Below are 24023 nucleotides of genomic sequence, written 5' to 3'. Positions count from 1 at the left end.
CTGGATGAGGCTTTGAGCAGCCTGGTCTAGTGGGAGGTGTCCCTGCCCATGGCAGGGGGGTTGGAACTAGATGATCTTTAAGGTCTCTTCCAACCCAAACCATTCTATGATTCTATGAAATTTGTTCAGAGAACTCCCTTTTTACTCACAGACTCTTTCCTGAATCAGGCATCATCTTGTTCTTCCGCAGCCAGCACAAATCCTTTACTATGTGTTTTGCCTAACTTCACATGTGGAATCACACACTCACCTCTCCTCTGAAGTTTGATTGATGGATATATAAAAATTCCTGATCTCCGTGCTAACAACTGGAGTCACAAACTACTGTGTTAAGTCTCACCTCGCAATAAACTGTATAGTAGCATGCACATCACAAAGTATTCTTGATATGAATTAAATTGATACATGCTGCTCATAAGCCTGAAAATTTTAATGCATCTGAAGTTACTGAACTCCAGCTCCATCCTCTAGAGGCAACATGACAATCTATCATGGAAACTTACAGAACATTAAGTACAAGAGTTTTCATAGCTCCACCTATGTTTACTGATGAGGATAAGTATTTTGTGAGCAAGCCATGGGGTGGGGGGTGCTGTATGGGGACTAAGACTTCAGGAGACAGCTCCTGCCATCAACAGCTTTTATACATTGCAGCTTTCCCTTGACAAAAAAGTCTCTTTAAACGGTTTATACGGCTGAAAACTGCAAGCTTCAGTACAAAGAAATGCACAGGACTTAGACAAAAAAGGGTGACAGAAGTGACATATAAGGATGAAGAACAAAGGGGGGGGGGCGGCACGGAAGACAAAATAAGTAAACTTGTCTCTGCTTTTTTTTTTTTTTTAATATCACTTCAACCGAGACCACTCAGTTTTCTGCAGTCTGATGTTCTTTCAGCAGAATTCAGAAAGGATATCCAGAAAGAACGGATCAACATGAATCTGTCTTTATTGTCACAAACAGGTAACTAGTATGACAGCCATTTTGCCAGATAACTTGTTGCTTTTTTAAAAATATTTTTCTCCTCTTTTCTTGCTTTTTCTCTTCTTGCTTTAGAATTATTTGACTGGACTTAATATGTTAGCAAATGTGGAAACTTTGTAACAGCAGACACATGTTCCCCTTCTCTATTCTGTGCATTGCAGGTTAATTGAAACTTAGAATTAACTGCAATTCTGCTATCCTGCATTAATCCTTTCCTCCTCCACCCCCCACGCAGCTACTTCAGATTCTGCTTTCCTTACAGGTTTCACAATCAGTTAAATTCCAGTCTGCTTCTGTCTGAAGAATTAACAGCTAAACACTTTAGCCTGCATCTGCTTTTGATCTCTACCAGCTAAGGAAGGAGGTGGTAGTGAGCAAAACTAATGCATCAGGATAAATAGAGAAGTTAAATTCACAACTTCTGTTTTCTGATTCCCAGGGAGAAGAGAACAACGTAACTAACTCAGAGTTAGGACAAGTCATGATGCCTCATCAGTAGGGAAAAAGTAACATTTGCAAAGCAACGCTTAGGATCATCATCTTCCTTATTTTGAAGGCATTGCCACAAATCAAGACAAGATGCACTGAAATTTTCATTTTCTACAAAGAGAACGTCTTCAAAAATTATTCTCTTATGCTTTGCAGCATAATTATCTGCCAATAGCCACATAAGTCCTATAAACTAAATCATAAGAGAAGGACACCCCTCTCAGCCATTTTTATTTTGGACAAATATCGATAATATCCTTTCTGCACCTGTTGAAATTTTATTTACCTCTCAAGTCTTTCAGGAAATGGTCACTTCCAACCCGTCTTGAATGATGAGCTTAGTTTCTGCTTCTAGAAACATGAAGGGATTAAAAACACTTTGCCACAGCTGCACATCTTCCTAGCAAAGAATAACTGCAGTGGATAATTGTACAAAGAATAACATCGTGCACAAAAATTAGAATTCAACTCATAGCACTGCATGAACACTAGCATCTCTTCACTGTTCCAGTGCTAGGTATCTGAGCCTTTGTCGATTCCTTCTGTTGAAGTTGCTCCAAATGTCAAAATACACACAGAGACAAAGAAAAAAAGAAAAAAAACCAACAGACTGATTCGCTAAGCCTAAGGGGTAATTTGCCTGAGATGCTGAGGCAATTCTAAAGGAAACTTGATTATTTATAAAACATGGAACGGCATCAAAGAAGAAAGACGGTTTCACCACAGCGTGTCTATTAGGGATTCACAGACAAAGCATGCTCTCACAGGAGGCAGAATACATGGTTCAAATCCCCAGGGCCTGAACTCATATCCACTTCACCTCTACTGAAACACTCTAGCTACTGCACTAACGGGCACAAGGAAGAGACAGACACTTTTGCCAAATTTCCCCTCCCCCTTTTTGTATTCAATACTTGGAAAAAACAAACACTTCACAGATTAAACAGATGAACCATTTCACATGAAGTCTAGTTTCTTCATTTTTGTTTCACCAAACAAATCCAAAAGTTTTTAAAATGCAGTTGAATTCAATTACCCTGAGAAAACAATGATTATATATTATGCAGTCTGTCCAGCAGCCCTGTCACACTGATGAATTCTAATCACGCAGGCCAATTTCAGCCAAATTTGACAGACAAACACAGGTCCCAGAGACACTGAGTTCCCCCAAGTTTCACAGAAATCGGCTGACGGGTAGAAGCAAGACATACAAATTAGCAGTTGTATTGTGGAGAAGGGAAACAGAACTTGGCTCTCATCCATTTCGAGCAGCAGCAATCAACTGGTCAATTGAAGCACTCGCCTAGCTCCAAACCAGCCATAACACACGCTGGTGCTTGCCAAACAGAGAGGGACGTGAAAGGAAGTCAAATGTGTCTGGGTGGCACAGACCACGAGAAGGAAATGAAGGAATGATAGTACACAGGCATCACACAGCACCAAGGGCACTGCAACAGGCGGTCACAGGAGTCGAAGGGGAAAGTTTACAATAATTAATTTAATTTTAGGAGCGGAGGGCACAAGCCTGAAGACAAACACATTTTCACGTTTCCACAGCTCTCAAAAGCTTATTTACAGCTTGTTTTTCGTTTCATCAATAGAGTCAAGTAACCACATGATGCTATGACTCAAAACCAGATTACTTACTTTCTTTAATGCAAGTTATTTAAAGTTTATGCCCTAATATTCCGATTAAAAAATAGTGTATGTCACAACATTAAGCTAAACAGTACATGGTGAAATGTACATCTGCAACTCCATAGAAAAATATAATTCACAGCATATGATGGGGTCAGGCCTCCAATGAATGCAGGCAGAAAAGCAAGAACCAGCTGAGATAAGACATCTCAAGAAATAACCACCTCTCAGCTGAGAAGTAGTAACCGATGACACTCTTCATCTGCCTAGTAGTAAAACAGCTATATCATCTTCACAGAGAGAGATAGCATGATAAAGCTAAACCCCTTTATTCTGCATGTTTAATGGCATAGGAACATACCCACATCCAGTCACCAAGTCTCACAGAAGCCTGTGCAAGCCAAGCCCCACCTCTTGTATCAGCAAACGACTGTTCACACTCTTACACTCACCCTTTTACCCGAACTCACAAGTACACGAGGGGCTAAGAGGCACCACCCAAAGGCCACGCACTTGCAATTTTGAAACCTGCATGTGATTTATCATGCATTATATTTAGCTTAATAAGCTGTTAATTAATTTTGGGGGGAGTAGGGGGCTGAATAATACCACAAGTGCATCACGTCACATTTTCTCAGTCATTTGGTACTTTCCTCTATAAGGACAGACATTGAACGATATGTATCTACAAGCTATCTCCCTTCATCTTCCTCCTTCTCCTTGTCAGATCACTTCCTCTCCTAAACCCTCCCTCCTTTCAGGATCCTCTGTCTTCTGTCTGTCCTTCTTTATTTGACAGTAACAAAGCTGATCAAACACACAGAATGCCTTTCTTTTGAAGATTTAACTACACAGAATGGGCTTCTTCGCCATGAAAAAGACTGAAGAAGGGATTTGACATATCTGTATGGTTGCAAATGACTTTGAAGAGATAAAAAGGGGATTGGTTATTCACTGTCTTTAAATTTGCAAGTGGGAAATTCAGCAAACTTAGGAAAAAGATGTTTCATACAGCACATAAAGTTGTTATTCACTATTCTGTGGCTGCTAAAATTTTACATAGGGTCAAAACACAACTGCATGGATCCATGCAGATGAAATTTGTCAAAAAGTCTATTTAATATAGAAAGAAAATGTCCAGCTGAGGAAATGCTGAAAAAACAAGTTAAAAGCTGAGGAAACATTCTGAGATGTCTTCTCTGCATATCTGTCACACTCTACAGACAGCAGTTATTGGACCGGATTAGAGACACAGTACTGGGACAGAAACTTTGATCGACGCAGCAAAGGAAACTGCAAGATCCACTGTAGAGACAGAGCAAGGAAAGATGTGCATGGGGAACAGACCGATTTAAGTTTCTTGGATCTGTAGTGAAATTAACTCAAAATACCACTTCCACATAAAATGAAGGATCTTTCATCTTTCTTGTTAGTCTCCAGTTCATAAATTTGAGAAATCAGAAGTTTAAGTAGCTGCTTGACCCAAAAAGACATTCCATTAATGGTTCATATTAAGTACTTGCAGGAGATGACACACTAGTAAAAACCAAACTTTGCAAGAAGCAGCACCACAGCAGTGCCTTGGCCAAAAGCAACACCATGGAGCTCAAAGAAAAGCGTTGAGCCATAGCCCTTGCAACCAATAAGGTTGGGAAGCGGCTGGACAGAAAGCAGCTCTGGGGGTTCATGGTGAAGAACAATTTGAACACAAACCAGTGTGGCCATACAGTAGTAAAGACTAACGACATACTGGGCTGCCAATAGCAAGACGGTAGTCAGCAAATCAAGAGATAGGATTATTCCCCTGCCCTCAGCGAAAAGCCAAGTCTAAAATATCATGTCCAGTTTCAGAGTTCCCCATTATGAGAGACGACCCAGAAACTGAAGATAGGCCACCTAAGATGTTTTTGGGGGCTGGAGCCCATGTCACAGGAGCAGAACCTGAGAGCACCGTTTGGTTTGTCAAGTTTGTTCAGCCTGAAGAAGAGCAGACCAAATGAGGAACTAATTTGCCCCCCCGCCCCCACTATCTGAAGGTGGTGTAAGCAGACAAAGCCAATTCTGAGAGGCCTGGAGTGAAATGATAAAGTGCAAGAGACTCAGGCTGAAACATGGGAAATCTCAACCATACATACGGGAGAGAAAAGTTTTCCCAAAGAGTGGCTAGGCACTGGAGCAGGCCACCTTGGAGATATCCAAAGCTCAACTACACAAGGCCTTCAGCAAGATGATCTAACTTCGGAGTTAGCCCTGCTTTGAGCAAAGGCTGGGGCTAGGACAGCCTCTCCACAGCCTGTCCGAGCGAACTTCTTTTTTTTAAACGACATTTTGAGTACCTCAAAACAAAGCAGAACCTGGCATCTTTATAAAAATTAATTCCCAAAAAATGCTTTCTCAAAGGAACATTTTGTGCACTTTGTCTAGTAAGGATACTTACTTGGTTGTTGACTACTGAAACTGGACTACGTAACATACAATATTCATACAATGTAAGTTACAGAAGGCTATATCTTTAGTAGCTAAAGTATAAAGTTGATTGTTTTTAATCACCTTATTTAGCTTATCAACTGTACTCATGAAGGAGTCTATTAATATTTCTCAATTCAAGCTGTAAAAATCTCACCTTATTACCACACAGAAACAGCACTGAACCATAAAACTAAAAAATGAAACTTGGAAACATTATTAATTGGTATTTTGTTATTAAGGCATATCTTCCATATCAGTGTCAAAGACCTGGACTACTTCTGCTTCAAGACACTTTGCATTAATTCCAGAAATAACAGAAGCTTAACACCCCCAGTGTTTGCTGACTCAACAAAACAACATAGTAAGCAAATGCCTCCAGTTTTATTTGAAATATATAAAACAGAATTTTGTCACCAACACAAAGTCCCCAAGAATAGCTGCAGTAGTGAGTACTGTTCTTACAGAATTGATTCTAGTGCTCTAACTAAAAAAAAAATGTAACTTTTGAAGACACCCCACACACATCCATCCATCCTACATATCAAAATTCACCAAAAAACAAATAAACGAAAAAAGAAGTTACAATCTGCTCATAAAATAAAGATGAAAGATAAATACTCGCTATTTAAATAACGAAGGATGTGTTACAACTGAAAACACCAAGCTTAAAATAATTTCTTTTACAGCTGTGGTCATCAATGCTTAAAATACACACATCCCTTTTTGCATAATTTTAACTCACATCAAGTTTTTATGCATAGAGAGAAGCTATTTTCAACCCTGCAGAAGTGGCAGGTTTCTTTTTATTCTACTTTATGCTAAAAATAGCCAGTTCTACAGACCTTTAAAACTAGATTTATAGCATATTTACAAAAAAAATCACTCAAAATAAGCAATGTGAAGGCATGCACACTCTTGCAATGTAAAAGAACACACACTAAAACTAAGACATGTTTACAATTAATTTAAACAGCTCTACAGCTACAGAGATTCATACATTTCTAAAACTAAAAAATACTACTCCATCTGTTAAAGGGCTTCCAAGAATTACTTCCAAGTTGCAGTTCATCAGCTCCACATAAGCTACAGAAGTCTCACTCAACCACTGACCTACAGACAAGCATAGGTCTGTAAAAAATACGACGGTGATCAGCCAAACTACTGCAAAACCAAGTTAGGTATCCATAAGAGCAGTCTGAACATGCAACCAGGAGCATACTTTTCCTAACAGGTAGTATTTTTTATTTAAATGCTTGTAGCTATAACAGCAAAGGTTTACTATATCAAACACTTTTTCAAAGTTAGTAAAAATTAAAAAAACAGTTTGCACAAGAGAAAGCCTGCATTGCATTTCACTGCAGTTGCTACAAAGTGCAAAAAAGAAACATGGCAAGACATCAAATGATGTCCCCTTTCATATGGTTTACTTCTTACAACATTCTTGTTGAAACAATAGGTAAAAATCAGGTGCTGAAGTAATTCCTTCACTTCTAGGCTTTATTTTCATATTCTCTAGTTTAATTAATATTTTCAATTTAGTATTTCAGCATTGAGGGCTCAGGAAGAATATAGATTTAAATTAAGGGCTCTAACGCTCAAGACACTCATCTAACCTGCCAGCCAGGCGATGTGTAATAGGAGAGCAACATACAGTCTTTATTCTCTGCTTTTTTTGAATGATGCTCTACCTCAACCTTTCACTTCCCTTCCTTCTTAAGTCAGTCACAGAAACATTTAATCTGACAGAAAATTACTTTTTGAGGTCAGTCATTAACTGGAGGAGAGGGGAAGTCAGTTATTACTGTTATCAGAAGGTAAAAATTATGTTACTAATTTAAGAATCAAACAACAATGGAACACAGTAATTATTCTGCACTGAAAACAAAAAAAAAAATTACAAACTCAAACCTAAAGAAGAAACTGGAAAACATTTAAGAGTGGAATTATGCAGTTATAAAGCAATGAGCTCCATGTCTCTAGTGCAATAGCATGAAGAAAATATGGTCATAGCTAGAACGTAACAGCAATTACTATGCTAGATTAAACTAAGCTTTCTCCATTTCTTCGTGTTACTACCATGTGGTGACACGGTTAGGTTAGGAACTGAAATGTAAACTAAGAAAACAGAAGAGACAGTAATGAAATGATAAAAAAGACATTTCCTCTTCCTTTCTCTTCCCCATTCCCAAACTTAGAGAAAATTACACACTGGTAAATCCTTAGCAGCATTGTCCAAGGAAATCTTTTTCCATATCAAAAACCATGCAATAGAGAATCTTTTTGCCTCAGTGTCCAAGATCATAACAAGCATCAATCATGGATTTCTGTAACAAATATCTATCAAGGTTGAAAACTCCGTAGATTAACAAAACTCAACCCCTCAAGCATAAAAAACACTCCAAACTTGTTTCCTCCTTTGCTCATTCCACAAGGATTTTCTCCAGTTTAGCCAATCCTTCAAAAGGAAATTCTGAAATGTATGCATGAAAAGCTTCAGGCCAATTTGACAGTAGAAGACTTCATCAGCCATTAAAAAAAACAATAAAATAAAAATTGTTGCATACTTAAAAATTGTTATATACTTTATTTAATGACACAAAAATGGTTTGAAATCATTATGTGTTACACATTAAAAAACAATTTTAACTATTTAAATAAACTCAAACTGGTTTAGCTTAAGATATTAAGTATACACATTGATGCATCCATTTCCTTGATTTACTCTGATTTTCACAGTTACAGACAAACAAATTTGATATTATGTATCAAAAATAAATAAAACTGCAGACAGCACTCAAGCGACAAGTTGCAGAGCAATTTGGCAAGTACTTGCCACAAGGCAGAACTCCAAGATGTTTCTTAGACTAGCCGAACAGCAACTCTCCAGTCTATCAATGATTATGTGTATTACACAGGTGTACATGTATGTTACATCCAAATTAAAAAACACAACCCTGAATAAGTTTCTAAAACCAAAAATCATGACTGTGCTCATTACACATTCTGTTTTTAACAAAAAGCAGTTTGATGGATCGTATTTTCTTACATAAGGATCCTCTCAGCATTCATTAGCAGTTCATCGCTTCAACACAAACTACGCCCGCCTCGTTCAGAAATCACTACTCTGCACAGTCAGAACCAGACCCTTGAAAATCACCTTCTCTTCTACTTCTTCACTGACTTTTTTTCCCCCCCTCACACTCTCCCTCCAAATAACAATTAAATGGAAACCTCAGCACTTGCAAGTACTTTCAACTGCAAAACAGAAAGTGTTCTAAGTTGAAAACTTTAATGCTTCATTAGTGTTACCATTCCAAAAAGTAATTTTGAATTCAACATCCCTGCTTTGCATTTAAATATGTCTTGGATACAAGATCACAGTTTAACAAATAAAAAAAAGTATGTATTTGGAACCTCCTAGTAAACTTAACTGCCCTGATGCCTTTTAAATTCTCCCCCACTCCCACTGTAACTACAGTAACTACCCTAACAGTAACTACAGTAACCTCAACCAAAAGAGAGAAGTATAAATGTACTTCCAAAATAAATGGTAATTTCTATTTCTATTGTTCTGTCAAGCAATACTACATAAAAAGATGACCTAGCTGTTTAAAGGTGCATTTTCCCCATTCGGTGTACTGCCATCAATATCAGAGCTAAGTAAGTGATTTTACATCTTCATAAAATGGGAAAATAATGGTATTAATGCACTTGGTAGGGATCCTGGACAGCATACACTTATAGCCCATGTTTTAATGGTATATCCCAATTCAAATCTAAATAAATATTTATATATTGAGATAACTGCATACTGTATTTTGCAACAGTAAAAGAATGTAACGGATTTAAAATTCATCAGATCACCAAAAAAAAATGTTAACATGAGTCTCTACAACTACTTAATAGAAGAGATTTAATGATAAGTACACACACTGTTATCTGGCAGTAATAGCCACAATGCAAAAATGTCAAACTTTTCCAGGCAACACCCAGAGATGTGCCCAAGATAACCTCACTAACTCCAAACTTTGATAAGATAAGCTTTCAGCAAGCAGCACTGCTGCAATACAGCAGATGCTAAAACAGCCCCTGCAGTCAGAAAGCACTGGACAAGAGCTCTTGCACTCTTTGCTCCTTGAGAAGATTTGCTACTCCATGATTCGTAACAGGCCACAGCAATTTGACACACAAAAGTCACAACAAGGAGAAGGATTTTCTTTCTTCATCTAATGAAATTCATTATTTTTTTTTTGCTCAGATACAAGCTGTGAATACTGTCTCTCACTCACATTTCCCCAGGAAAATGTTGGGGCCGTGCCAAAGACACAGCTGCCACGCCACTGAGAGTATCTTGAAGCTGTCTGAACACACATGGTTTTTTCTCCTCTGGCTTTCCTCAACAGCTCTTTTTCGGACATGACACAGCACAAGAAGCTCCTGGAGCACTACGAGACAAACAACAGCAAAGAAAAAGCCAGGCTTGACCACAGTCCCCAGAGAGCACTCCCTGAGAAAGAAGCATTTTCAGCAGTCTGTTCTCTAACTCTTTGTTACAGTAAGTCTTCACTTGCTGTCAGTTAATGCCATCACTTCCATTTTTAATACCTACACCACGTTCCTCAAAGTGAAGGGCTCAAAATGATGCCGATGCAAGAATGCCCATCATGGTTCAATTACTTACCAGTGTTACAGAGATTATTTAAACCACTAACTTTCTTTTTCCTTAAATGCGTGAAGCAGCTGAAAGGTACTTCAGTCCTAGATCTGTTCAGTCTTCCTAAATTCTGACATCTCACAACTATACATTATATTAAGTACATAAAATGTGATTAGAAATATTCATACACCATTCATCCCCCAGACAGCCTTTCTTTTCTTTCTGTCAGCTGTATTATTGTTATTGGAATTAAATATCTTCCTTTTGCTCCATAGAAGCAGAAAACGTACTACTCCCAAAAATACAAACAATATGCACAGCTTGGAGAATCAGTCTTAAATTTATTTTAATAATGTTATGACTATCACCTAATAAGCAATCTATAAAAAAATAACCAATGTATAGGATTTTTAAAATCCAACGTTTCTAAGCATAATTCTATCTAAGTTAAGCTTCAGGACAGCTTCATACTTCTACATACTCCTACATGTATTATTTACATTTAGATGTATTTTATCCAGCAGTAACACTTATGTAAAATACGCAGACATAAAAGTCTACTGAATATCAGTTTGTTATCAGTATGAATGACTGTATTGGATCTGACTGAGGTGGAGTTAATTTTCCTCGTAGCAGCCCTCACAGTGCTGTGCTTTTGTATTGGCAGCTAGAACACACCAGTGTTTTGGCTGCTGCTGAGCAGTGCTTCAAAGCATCAAGGCTGTCTCTCTGCAACATTACCCCCCCTCACCAGCAGGTCTATCAAAGACCACAGGTACAAAAACAGTCAGAAAGAAGGAAACTAGTACGCCACTGAGGCAAAGACATTAGGTGACACTTATCCTGATAAAGTATTTGTGTCTCAAAAAGATAGCAAAGCCTATGAATTACAAGACTAAGTAAATAATTTCTGAAACAAGACTCAATACATCTGAAACCACCAAGGACTCCAAAAAGGAGACTAGCTACGGAAAGTCTACACACTCCTACAGAACTCATTGACTGGAGAGAATCAACCTGAAACACAATATATCAAGAAAAGTAAGGCCACTGAAAAGGTGGGTGTTAAAAAAAGGTCTGTTACAATTTAATGGACTTTCAGCTTTAGGTGTGTTGCAAGTAGACTAAGTTTTTCTTTCCTCTTTTTCTTTTTTTTTTTTCCTTTTTTCTTTTGTGGAGTAAAGGGTTCACAGTAGCAACATCTTCACTCCAAGTTGCAACAATTCTATAAATCAACTAAATCTTATACTAGTGCTTCAGCTTCCTAGCAGATTATTCAGAGAAACCAGCAGGTGAAGCCTGTGTCCCCAAAGATGATGCATAAATCGATTTCAGACCTGGCATAACAAGACCAGAGAAGAAAAGTCTCTCCAAGCAACTAATGAAAACCTGGAGGCTGAGCTGCAGTAAGGCAGTGGAAATCACAGGTGAGACTGAGTCATACAACAGAATAGAATCATAGAATCTTCATGGTTGGAAGGGACCTTTGAGATCATCAAGTCCAACCATACACACACACAAAAAAAAACCCCACAATCTCTGTCATTAGAGAGTGCATGGGGGACTATCACAGTTGCTTTGTCTTTTCTTTCTGTCTTATTTCCAACAGTCCTGTTCGTTTCTCTCCTAATTCCCATTCCCTCTTCCCCCCCTGCAATCAAGAGGAGAAAATCCTTTCTCCAGCAGAACCACAGTGTGACGAAACTTACCTACAACATCAAAATAAGAACATAAATGGTGCTTTTACTTATGCAGTCTAGATCTATCTAACACAATTCCTTTTTTTCAAGGGTGGACAGAACCAGATGACAGGTAAATCAGGTAAAAAGAATGTAAAACATACCAAATCTCTAGAAGTGTCTGGAATAATTCCTAGCTTTCAGCCATTTTAGAGTTGGTAGTCCAACTCCACTGTAAAGCTCAGTATTCAGTGCATCTATCCTTACCTGACTTTGTCTAATTACAATTTTAACCCACTTATATTTTTCTACTCCACAATATCATGTGGCAATTAAGATCCACAATTTAATTACACATGGCTTGAAAAGCTGCTTTACTTTTGATCAGGTAGCAGCAGCTTTAATTTACCGGGTGGCCTAATTCTTGTCTTAAGAAAAATAGCTATTCTTGCTTTCTATTCATCATTTCTGTATGATCTACAGATTTTCTAGACCTCTATCACCCCTCTCCTTATTATTCTGTTTTCCAGACTAAAGATCTTCATCTTCTCAGCACAGAGGATCTTCCACACCTTTCATCCCCTTTTTCACCATCTATGAAATCTTTGCCGTGCTGGGACAATTACATTAATGCTCACTGTTAACAATTTGGACATAGAATTGATATACATAACAACCTAACAATTATTTTATTTTTTGTGAATAATTCCCAATAGCTTTCTGACCACTAACCTTCTTTGAGTAAGTAACATTATTGAATTTAGAGCTCATCACTTGTAGATAGGTTTGCATTATTTTTCCCCGCATGAGCATCATTTGGCATCCATCAAAACTGAACTGCATTTGTATGTGAAATCACTAGGCAATGGTATCATAAGATTTTCCTGCAAATACACTGTCAGTTGAGATTTTACCAATTCCCATATATCAACAAACTATTATGGTGCTACAACACTATCAGTCCTTAAGACTATTTTTTAATATGATAAACCTTAGCAGAAATCTACTGGTAACGTTTTTTCCATCTTGAAGAAATCATGTATTTATCTAGTTTATCATTTTTTAACCAACTGTACTATTCCGCAGGATAACCTTTTATCCTTTGCAAATAAGGATTTGGTTGAGGCCCTTGGTCAAGTATTTTACCCATTTTCAAACCAGTCTGCCGCTAGCATTGGTAAGCGCTCTCTAATTCTAGTGTTGCAGCATTCAGTGAGCAATAATTATGCAGGATTCGGTGAGTAAGAGTTGTGCTTTCTTCTTAAGTACTGCCTGCAGATTACATAAACCTCACTAAGTTCTCCCTTCAGTTTTCTCTCCTACAAATTGTGGGGCTTCAAACATATCAGTCCCTTACCTTCTTCCATCTCCTTATTTTAGCTATGCATCTTTGCATCTTTTTAACTACTAATTATAGCCATGAATCAATTTCTTGTGAAAGTTGGGGTGATTCTATCTGATACAAATAATTTTTTACCACCTAGCATCATCTTCAAAAAAAAAAAATTTTAAAAAAACCCATATCTGAACTATCTGTATTAGTTTGTTGGGCTTGTTTCCCATAACAGAAGGTAAAACACTGGACCTCTTCTGCTCCTCCAGAGTGAAAATGACATAGAGAATTCAGGTTCTAACAACCCATTATTCACGATCCAGCAAGAATACAAACCCATCAGACCAGCCAGTAAGGGATACACCTGAACAGACAAAAAATGCAAGGATGTGGCATTTTGTTTTGTACTGGCACTTTGAGATTTCAAAGTACAAACCAGACTTCACAAAATGCATACATGCATCACAAAAGGAGCGTCACAAACGTCAAAACAGATGCACCTCTTCTGTGAATCACTGCGTTATCCCTGTCTAAGGAACATCTTGTATCCAGCCTGGGCTTGCTGGGTATGCAGGGACCAGTTTCAGCTGAGCTTTCCAAAGACATTTCGGTGCAACAGCAAAAGAACATGTAGGAAAAGCAGATCATCTTGCAGGATCCTGGAACTGACTACTTTGCCAAATTCCTGCTGCACTCTTAGAAAGAGGTGTTAGATTCACCCCTGTGAGCACTTCCACTAGTTTCCAGGCACGCACCTGCTTTTGCTTTACGGCTTGGATCACATCATATGATCGATCCTACAGAGAATGAGCCTGAACAGACCAATCTGAAATCCAGACTTATCCAGTATGCAGCACATTACTTGATGAAATACCTAAAATTCAGTTTAAAATAGTTTGGTATACACCAACTACATAGTTTTCACTCACTAAGTATATAAATCCATTGATCTAATTACATTCCCATCGATCACTAAACACTATTCTTTTGTTTCCAAACAACCAGTACAATTCCAATTCCTCTTCATCTCTGGGAATAACTTTTCATAGTTGGAATGTTGTTTACATAATCTTTAAAATATGTGAAGTTTTACAAGTCTATAAATGTTTGACATAGACTTACTAATTTTTATGGCATCGCATACTGCAATTAAAAAAATGTGTACTACTTGACAAGGAACTTGCACGTACATTTAGTTGTATTAAAAAAATTCTTTAGTTATCCAGTTTGCATTTCTTGCTTTCCCACATTCAGAGATCAATCAGTCACCAGACCCAAGACCTGTGGGACCACAGGCTAAACCTGCTGGAGGACATGGCATATTGTTCATTTTTGACAATGTATAGGTACTTCCATGTAATAAATTCCCAAGTTCTGCAAAGATCTAGAACACGGAAGAGGTCCTGGCTTGTCATATTCTCTTGTGAAATGCCACCTGGGAGACTTCCAAAAAAAACCAAACCAAACCCAAAAAAACCCAAACAAATAAAAAAAAAAAATCTGTTGCAAGATAGCGAGAAGTGTTATGTGATTCATTCTTTACGTAGGAGGGTGTGTTCTGCAATCCTTCTGAACTTCAATTCTAGCAAGAAAACTGGATTCAATAATTAAGGTTCCATTAAGGTCTATATTGTAAAGGGAACACTGGAAAATTGGTTCCAAAATTCATGAATGTAACTATAACAACACAAAAAGGTAATTCCCTCTGCGGCTTAGTCTTCACCCTCATAAGTGTCTCTGGTAACTAAATACAAAGTTAAGACAGACCTTCCGTTCCAAGACAGAATATCTTTTTCACTGCAACGTAATACAAACATACCTTATCTCATCTCTAAAGTCAGAGCCAGTATGTCATTCCATGATACAGTGTAGTGCGTAATGAAAAGAACTAGCCTCAAAAAATGCACAATTTTAAAGACAGCTGCAAGGACATGTCTTCAGCAAAACTACAATTCTGCACACAAACTACAGGAGTCTCACCCATTTCAATAAAACACCACCATAAAAAAAAAAAAAAAAATCTCAGCTTTAGCTACCACTGTTAGGGCTACTTCATCTTTCAAAAGCTGATAAAAACATAACTCATATATTGAAACAAGCTTAAAAGGCAAACATGACAAATTTGCAGGCAATTTTACGATGGATGACTCTCTTACAATACCTAGTTGGAAAAAAATATAGTATAGCAGTGATATATATTTTAACTACACTGTATTACTGCTTCACTTGAAAAATTACTTTGTACTCAGAATCATTAAAAAAAAGCTAATTGCAAAAATTCACATAAACAAGTGTCTATATTAACTCTCCTTATCTTTACAGATTTAAGAAAGTTACAGTAAAATCCAATCAGTACAGGCAGTATCTTGCAAGCTAGCAGATTTGCAACTACGGAAGAACAACAGTTTCTTACTTTGTTTGAAACACCACACAGTGTTTCTGCAGTTTAAGCGGAGACAGACTTTAACGTATAAACTCAGCTTCATTTTTGTGCAAGAAAACATACCATTTTGACATGAAGTGACAGCAACAGTGGCAACTAATTTGGTACAGAACATAATTTAACCATCAAGCATAGTCAGAAATATACTACCTTAAATACCACTGAAGGCTTACTCATACATGTGTTAAATAACCTTTAGATCTGCCAATAATATGAGAAAAGTCATAAGCATAAGAGCAACAGCAAAACAGTTAAAAGCATGGACGTCTAAGTTGTTATTTTTTTTCAAAGTGCATGAACACATAGCTAAACATGATTTCTGAAGCATTACTCCTTTTTCCACTCCACCTCACATTCCTCAGAAGTATATGCTTTCATTCCCCCCTCTTTCATACTACCCTTCCCAATGCAACTAGGTCAAGGCATAATTCCAGTAGACCTGATAGCCCATTACTTGCCCAATCATCTTTCAGTCTCAGTCTCTGGCTCACAACCTGCAGTACTGCAAAAATAACAAGTGTTTATAGCCATTCAAGAGTATATGCCCCCAAGGAGACAAACAAACACTGCAGAATAACAGATCGTTTCAGAGGCACCTCATATTTATACTGCCAAAACCGGAAAGCCATTTACCAAGAGCAATCATTCAACTGACAAAGTAGTAAAACAACTAAGAATTGAAAACTGTGTGATAAAATGTTGAATATGCAATAGAAAGCAAGAAAAAAAAAAAAAGTAAGCAAGTAAAAATCACTTTTATGAAAAACTTTCCTCTTTCCTGACAGGAATAAGTGTGGGGGGGGGTAGTTTCCAGTTACAGTCAAAACTTCCCTTTAAATAATGTTATGAAAATTAGCATAAATAGTAACAATTCTTTAAATTCACTGATAGACAGGAATCACAAGATTGTGCACTCTAGAACTGCTTAGAACAGTATTTTTGAAACATATGATACACTTATCCAAGAAGCAGACCTGAAGACACTAGTTTTCTCAATTTGCTTATTATTATCAGAAAGTAACACTGGTGCGGCCTCACCCTGAGTACTGTGTACACAATTTAAGACGGCTGTGAAGGTCCTTAAATACATCCAGAGGAGGGCAACAAACCTGGTGAAGGGGCCAGAAGGAATGTCCTATGAGGAGCAGCTAAGGACTTTGGGCTTGTCTAGTTTGGAGAAAAGGAGGCTGAGGGGCAACTGCATTGCTCTCTGTGGCTTCCTGAGGAGAGGAAGCAGAGGAGGTGCTGAGCTGTTCTCACTGGGATCCAGTGACAGGGCACGTGGGAATGGTTCAAAGTGGCACCAGGGAAGGTTTAGACTGGATATTAAGTAGCATTTCTTTACCAAGGAGGTGGTCAAACACTGGAATAGGCTTCCTAGAGAGGTGATCAATGCCTCAAGCCCATCAGTGTTTAAGAGGCATTTGGACAATGCCCTTAATAACATGCTTTAATTTTTGGTCAGCCCTGAAGCGGTCAGGCAGTTGTCCCAGATGATCCTTATAGGTTACTTCCAACTGAAATATTCTGTTCTATTCTAAAACATATGATGCCTGTTTTAATCTTTTACAATTAGGGATACACGAAGTCATGATCCAGCAAAACCATTAAGTTAAACAGCAGAATAGAAATATCCCCAAAATGCCACTGGAAATAACAATGCTTCTCATAATTTGAGCAATTTTTCTCAATTATGACCAAAGTAAGTTGCTTTGTGTTTTGGTAGTTCATACTGAGCTTTTGTTTTGGTGAAAGACTTGTAAGTAGTTTAGGAAAAAAACACTAAATGTTGACTAATAAGCAAATTACTTTGATGAATTAAAAAAAAAAAAAAAATTAACTTCCAGTCAACAGTGCCAAAACACCTTCAGGCTAGTAACTGAGATGCAGAGTTTGCAATAGATATTTGAAAAGCCTAACTCAGTGAAACATGTTGTTTCAAAACAGATGCGGTGTGCCCAATGGTTAGGACTGACTCAAAAACACGAATACCTGCGTTCAAGCCTCACGCGTGTATTTACCCTACTTTACCTCCACTTTTTCCATCTGAACTTCCTTGCTGAAAGGGAGGGCGGTGTAATTAAAAACAGTAAGGCCACCGGCAAGCACCAGGCCTCCTGGCACTTGCTGCCTGCCGACACCCAGCCGAGGCAGGCCGCGGGGACAGGCCGGCAGGAGCTGGGGGAGGCCGGCAGGCCGCAGCGGGGCCCCCGCCACCCCTCAGGCCCACCAGACCCTCCAGAGCCCTGTGGAGGCTCACGGCCCCGGGGGAGGCCCCTCTCCTCACGGACACCAAGGGGGGGCCGAGAGCTGCTCCCCGCTCCAGGGACAGGCCCCAAGCCCACCGCGGGGGGCAGGCGGCCACCCCCTTCCCGCGGACACCGCCACTGGCTCCAAGCCGGAGTTCGGGAGGGGGTGTCCCCTCACCGTTGCGCGCTTCAAAAACAGGCGAACACACCCCAAACCCCACACAGCTGCTCGGAGTTACTTGCCCCCAGCCCCACTCCCCCTGGGGTGGCGACCGGACTCCGGCGAGGCCCGGCCCCGTCGGCAGGGAAGGCCGCGGTGCGAGGTCGCCCCCCACTTACCAGCCTGACTCGGAGAGCGCCGCCCTCGTCCTGTCGGCCATGGCGCCTCCTGCCGCCGCTCACCCACAGAACTCGGGGCGGCGGGGCCGGGCCGGGCCGGCGCGGGGGCCGCCGGGCGCTGTTGGAGGGAGCCCCGGCGCTGGAAGGAGGGACGCGGGGCCCACTCGTTCCCTCGACCCTCTCCGGGCGCTCGGCCCGGCCAGCTCTCCGGTGAGGGAGGGAGGGAGGGAAGGAAGGGGCGGAGGCGGCGCAGGCAAAGACGAACAAAGCCCGCGACCAGCTGCTACGGGGATGAGGGAGGCGGCGGGGGAGGGCGTCCCGCTGCCTGCCTGGAAGCCGCTGCCGCCATGGCGGAGAAGGGAAGGAGTGAGGGCAGAGGAGAAGGAGGAGGTGCCGTAGGACTGGGTAGGCGGAGGAGCGCGGGCCCTGCCTGCTCCCTGCCTGCGGCCTCCGGGTTTCCCCTCAGGCCGGGCCCGGCCCGGCCTCGCTGGGGGTGAGGCCTCCCTCACGCAGGCCCCTGACGGGCCTCCGCCGGCTCGGGGGTGGGCAGCGGCCTGCCTCCTTCTAGTAGCGGGAAGAGTTTATTTTAAACGCGTTTCATCTATAAATTATTACTGATAACGTTGTGCAGGAAAAGAGTCTTCTCCATGCCTTCAGAATGGGTATTGTGCGTGAGAAGGGTTGTTTTTTTCAGCCTTTAGAGTGACAAGATGTTCCTGTGTTTCTTTAACGTGCTTTTTTTTTTTTTTAATACTTTTCCCTAGAACGCAGGGCACTGATGTGAACATTCGGGTTTGTGATCTGCCCTTTTAATGGGGATTATACTTTAAAAGAATGGCACTGTGTCGTTACTGCTCTTGTAAGTGCCCAGTTACCTCAGGCACCAGTAACGGGCAGGGTGGCAGCACTGTGTTCATTCATGGTAGTCTATTCCCTATCACATAGATTATATACTCAAGGACAAAGTTTTTGTCACCAGTGCGTGTGGTGTCCCGCATGGCTGCTGTTTTTCAAGAAGTTACACATCTTATATAAAATCACTAATCGTAAAAAACTTGCCACAGAAGAAGGAAACAAAGCCTATATTGTTCAGATTAACTTGAGCAATTTCTTACGTTGCACAAGTAATAAACCTTGAAGCTTTTCCGATCTGGAGTCTTAACAGAAAGAACGTACTCTAGCCCCAAAATAATAAATTTCCACTTAAAATGCAAGACTGACACATGCAATCTCAGCCAGCAAAATCGCAAAACAATGAGAATCGCACTTGGGGAAGATTTAATCCTCATGCTGGTCATTAAAAAAAATGAGCAGAGGGAGCATTACTAATGGGGAAAGTGCAACAACTCATTTTTCATGCAAGATCATGCAGAGCAGTCACCAGAGCCATCTACACAGAGTTCAGTAAACTGAGCCAACCCAGCCAGCCATACAGTTCATGGACAGAATAACCATATGACTTGTTTGGATTTTCAAAGCTTGTGCAGTTCCATATCATGACAAGAATCCAAGCGAATATGAGCTTCCAAAGGAATAATGTCAAGGAGAGCCCTGAAATAAATCTGCTATATGCCTGTCTGTACCAAAGGCGCTGTCAAATAACTGCTGAGGAATACCCCAAAGTTAAGCAGAAGAGCCACGCTAGAATTTTAGTGGCCAAGCCGCACCCTTGTTCCACACTTAACAACCGTGGCAGCTGCTGACATGGAAAAACACCAGCAGGTAGGTGTAAGCTTAGTGCCAGTCCAGACACTTATTATGCAAAAGAAATGGGAATAAAAGCACCTTGCATTTAGAGTCTGACCTGGCTGTACATCAGATTATCAATAAAAGGTTGTAAACATTATTGTAACTCAAAAAGGGGTGCCCGTAGAGCCTATTAGTAAGGGATGGAGTATGACCTAGTAGAAGATAATGAGAATTACAGACTTTATGCATTACCTCATGTTAGTTTAAGGCTTGGAAGCTTTTGCTTACTTAAATCATCGTCGAAATCACCAGGCAATTATACTAGCAATTTACGCCAGCATATGGCTAGCTGTTGCACCTCATGGGACAAAACCCCAGCTATAAAGAAAACGCAGTAGCCAGCGCTGTCCTTCTTAAAGGTCTGCAGGCATCTGTTCTAACAAATTCATTATATGCAAGCTGATATACACACACACACACACACACATCCTTTGGTACATGAGAAGTCCCCATTAGTGCATGTTTCTCTGCTCACAGAGGGCACTGCCCCATCTTTGCTGTTTCTAGCTGCTGTTAGCAGTGCTACAGTGAGGCAAATAATTAGGACCATGGTAAAACAGAAGGTGATACAATGCCTGCCAGGCAGTTTCATATGTAGCTTCAGGATAATTTGTGATACAAAATCACTTTTTACAATACCTTTGAAAGATGACAATACCAGCCAAAAAGAAAAAAAGAGTAATTTTTAGTCATTGTGATGGTTTGCACAAATGCCCCTCCATGCATGACTGGTTGACAGTCTGATTTAAAAATGCTGCGTGTGTAAATCAGCTACGTTAAGATTTAAGAAATGCCTCAACCAGTTATTCTCCAAGAAGTGTCATGGAGCAACGAGGGCTCGCTACTTCTCGAGGGAAGGCAAGCTGGGAGTGGAGCATGGTAACATGGCAGGCAGGAGCAGTAAGCTCAGCATAAAGAGCCGGGATGTGGAGTGGCAAGTCCTGGTCAGGATCAGTGCCAGAGACAGTGGCCAGGCTCAGACACAGCCCGGTGATCACCCAGCATGGCCACCAGGATGAGACGGGTCTGAGCTCAGCCAGGAAGCCGGGTCTGAGTCCAGGTCAGGATGGAGGAGGTACAAGCCCGAACACAGACGTAGGTGTGACATGGCTGCGATGTAGCCCAGGCTGGGGCTGGTGGTACGGCCACTTCTTAAAAGGAACTCCATGGGAAGGGGAGAGTTAGGGCCTCGCTTTTACCTTCTTCATAACAGCTCTTACTGGCAAGAAGATGACCTTGGACTTGGCCAGCTAAACTCTTTTGACTCAGCCATCTAATCTCCTGGAAGGGGATGTGCTCCAGGCCCTGAGAACAAGACAGTTCTGCTGCTCTATTCACGTGTGAACAGAGCTGGTGAGCAACATATTCGTTTATCCATGATTTGTCTCTGAAGATGGGCTTCTCAGTGTTTTAAGCAGAAACAGGCTTAATAGTAACAGCATTCTGAATCGTCTACAAACCAGGCATGAGACTTAACAGCTTACTCTGGTACGTCTTTTACAAAGGATTGCAGCTTTCAAGGAAAACTGTAGAATTATCTGTATTGATCTCCTCATTCAAAGAAAAAAATATATCTAGTACTTTATATCTTCAAAGTGCTATGCATGAAGCTAGTTAAGTTTTAGTAAGATGTTAAATTAATACAATTGTTTCATTAAGTTTTAGATCTATTAAATTTACCTTTTAGGTATTATATGTGTTCAGAGTATGCAATGGCTATTTACAAACGTAGAGGGGGTAAATGGGAAATTGCTTAGTATGTCATCTTAGGCACAGTAACTGCAAGTATGCAACAGTGTCCAAAAATGTAATGTAAGACAAAAGTAAGTAATAAGGACGCCTCATCTGGGCTGTGCTCTGCTTCCAAGACATATTTAATTATGCAGTACAACTTGTTTTTCTATTACATTCAGGTTATTAACCGACAAAGTTTGAAGTATTACTATTTATTTCTGTATGACTGTCACTTTGCTTTCATATCCTGTATTTATCTGCCTGGTTTATTAGAAATGTAAGAGGTTAAGAGCATAAATTAAATACAGGCAGCAACTAGCTTCTCTTGTTTATTTTAGCAAAGGAGAACTAGATCCTGTGATTTCCCCACAAAATCCACGACGTGTGACTGAGGGAGGCAGCCCCTCCTCTGGAGTACCGGCTAATGACAGACATGTAAAGATAGACCTAAAATGCAGTTCTTCCTGACTGCTGCCCGTGTGACCTGGGACAGCTTAATCTATGACAAAGAGGTGATTTCCACAATGCTCTGTTATTGCAAGTAATAAAATGTTCCGTCTGTTTGAACACCTCCATCAGGGCACCAGTGAGGCACGCAACAGACAGAACTAGTTGTCCTGGTTTGAGGTAAAAACAGAACCAACTTTCTGTTCAGTAATTTTACTTCTTAGCTAGGCCTCTTCTAACTCTCTGAAATTAACAGCATATTGTGTTGAAAACAGTTCGTTTTCAGAGTGATAAGACCAATGGTTACAGTTTGTGCCAAGGAATGGTACGCAGAGAGGCTCTTGCTTATACTTCTTGCTGTAACAACCAAGGTCAGCTAATTCTGCAATTTGCCCTGTTGGAGGGTCAGAAGTGGAAAAGTGTAGAGGGGTCCCACCTGCAGGGAGGAGCGGACAGGACAGGTGACCAAAAATTGACCAACAGGGGTATTCCATCCCATCTGCCCCATGCTCAGTATAAAAGCTGAGGGATCAAAGGGTCAGCTCTCTTTCTTCAATGGCTGACGTCCGAGGAGGACCCTGCCTGTTCATCTGCCTTTGATCCCGATCCGTGTGTTCCTGACTCTGTGGAATCCAGTTCCCAGCCATTGCTGAGTCCAGTCTGGGACATCCCCAATGCCTGCCAGTGATGTGTGCCTGGGAGCTTAATACAGTTTTGTATATACTGTATCTATTTCATTATTTTCCTTTTTATTTTATTAATACTTCATTAAAGTAGTTTAGTTTCTTCTAAACTCGTAAATCTCTTTATCTCTCCTCTTCCTCTCCGTGTACGAGATGTTGGGGGGGGAGCATCTGTCACCGCCCATTGGCCAATTTGGCCAAAACTGCGACACACTAGTGCACAGGGCAAGACAGCAAGAGCTGGACAGCCAGTTTTTTTGCAGCAGGCCCTACACATTCCCACTGATGCCTTGATTTATCCGGGTTGCCTTGATCTGCCAACTCTAGCCCAAATCTCCTTGGTTCAGCAGCAGGGTCACAAAACTGGGGAGCTGAAACTGTTGACTGCACCTGCCTGAAATGGGAAAGAACAGAAACCCGTAACGCTTGTTAGTTATGGCATCATACACCCCAACCTGGTGTGCTGAAACCAACAACGGCGGGATGGAGGCCCTGAACATTGGGTGGAGACCCCCACAAGGACAAGAATGCTGTTTTGGTCTCAGTTTTTCTGTCATCTTTTATAGAATACACTTCCTTCACTGCATTATTTGAAGATAACGGGTCCTCTCACTGAATGCACAGAATCACAGAATCGTAGGGGTTGGAAGAGACCTCTGGAGATCATCTAGTCCAACGCCTGTGCCAAAGCAGGTTCACCTACAGCAGGTTGCACAGGAACGCGTCCAGGAGGGTCCAGCATTTTTCTCAGGCTGTTCTAATTGATTTTGTCATCTGACTGCCCGCTTCTGGAACCCTTCAGCTTGAACACGCTCCACACTTCCGCAAGTCACTAAATGAATGGCAGGCCATGGTGATCTTGAAAGTATAGTTCACACTGGCATTATGTCAGTCTCAAAGACAGCATCACTGCTGTCAAAAGACAATTACTGAGGCACTGTGGTTGTCAGGTGTTATGGTTTGAGAAACCCATAATAATTTACTATAATTTAGACAATTATTCTATCACACGATGACCCCTCCCCACCCAGGAAGGGGAATCAGGGAAAAACAAGGAAACCCAAGGGTTAAAAATATAAACAGGTTTAATAGAAGAACACTAGATAAGTAATATTAGTAACACTAACAAA

General features: G+C 40.6%; 1 protein-coding gene across 4 annotated transcripts in view; it reads right to left on the bottom strand.

Moving 5' to 3' along the window:
• Positions 1-18677, bottom strand: part of TDRD3 (tudor domain containing 3) — a 114238-nt gene extending 95561 nt beyond the window's left edge. Inside the window, exon 1 of one of the 4 annotated variants that reach the window (XM_063335286.1) lies at positions 18281-18677. In XM_063335286.1, coding sequence (XP_063191356.1) covers positions 18281-18321 — 41 coding nt within the window. In that variant the 5' untranslated portion in view covers positions 18322-18677. Of the gene's footprint in view, positions 1-9869; positions 9889-18280 lie in introns of those variants that run through there. The other 3 variants (XM_063335256.1, XM_063335279.1, XM_063335268.1) reach the window with 3 other exon arrangements.
• Between the last annotated feature and the right edge of the window lie 5346 nt (positions 18678-24023).

The sequence above is a fragment of the Chroicocephalus ridibundus genome, chromosome 1 (assembly GCF_963924245.1).
Source record: "Chroicocephalus ridibundus chromosome 1, bChrRid1.1, whole genome shotgun sequence".
Taxonomy (NCBI): Eukaryota; Metazoa; Chordata; class Aves; order Charadriiformes; family Laridae; genus Chroicocephalus; species Chroicocephalus ridibundus.
Note: the sequence above shows the minus strand (reverse complement) of the source record. Positions and strands in the feature narration are given on the sequence as shown.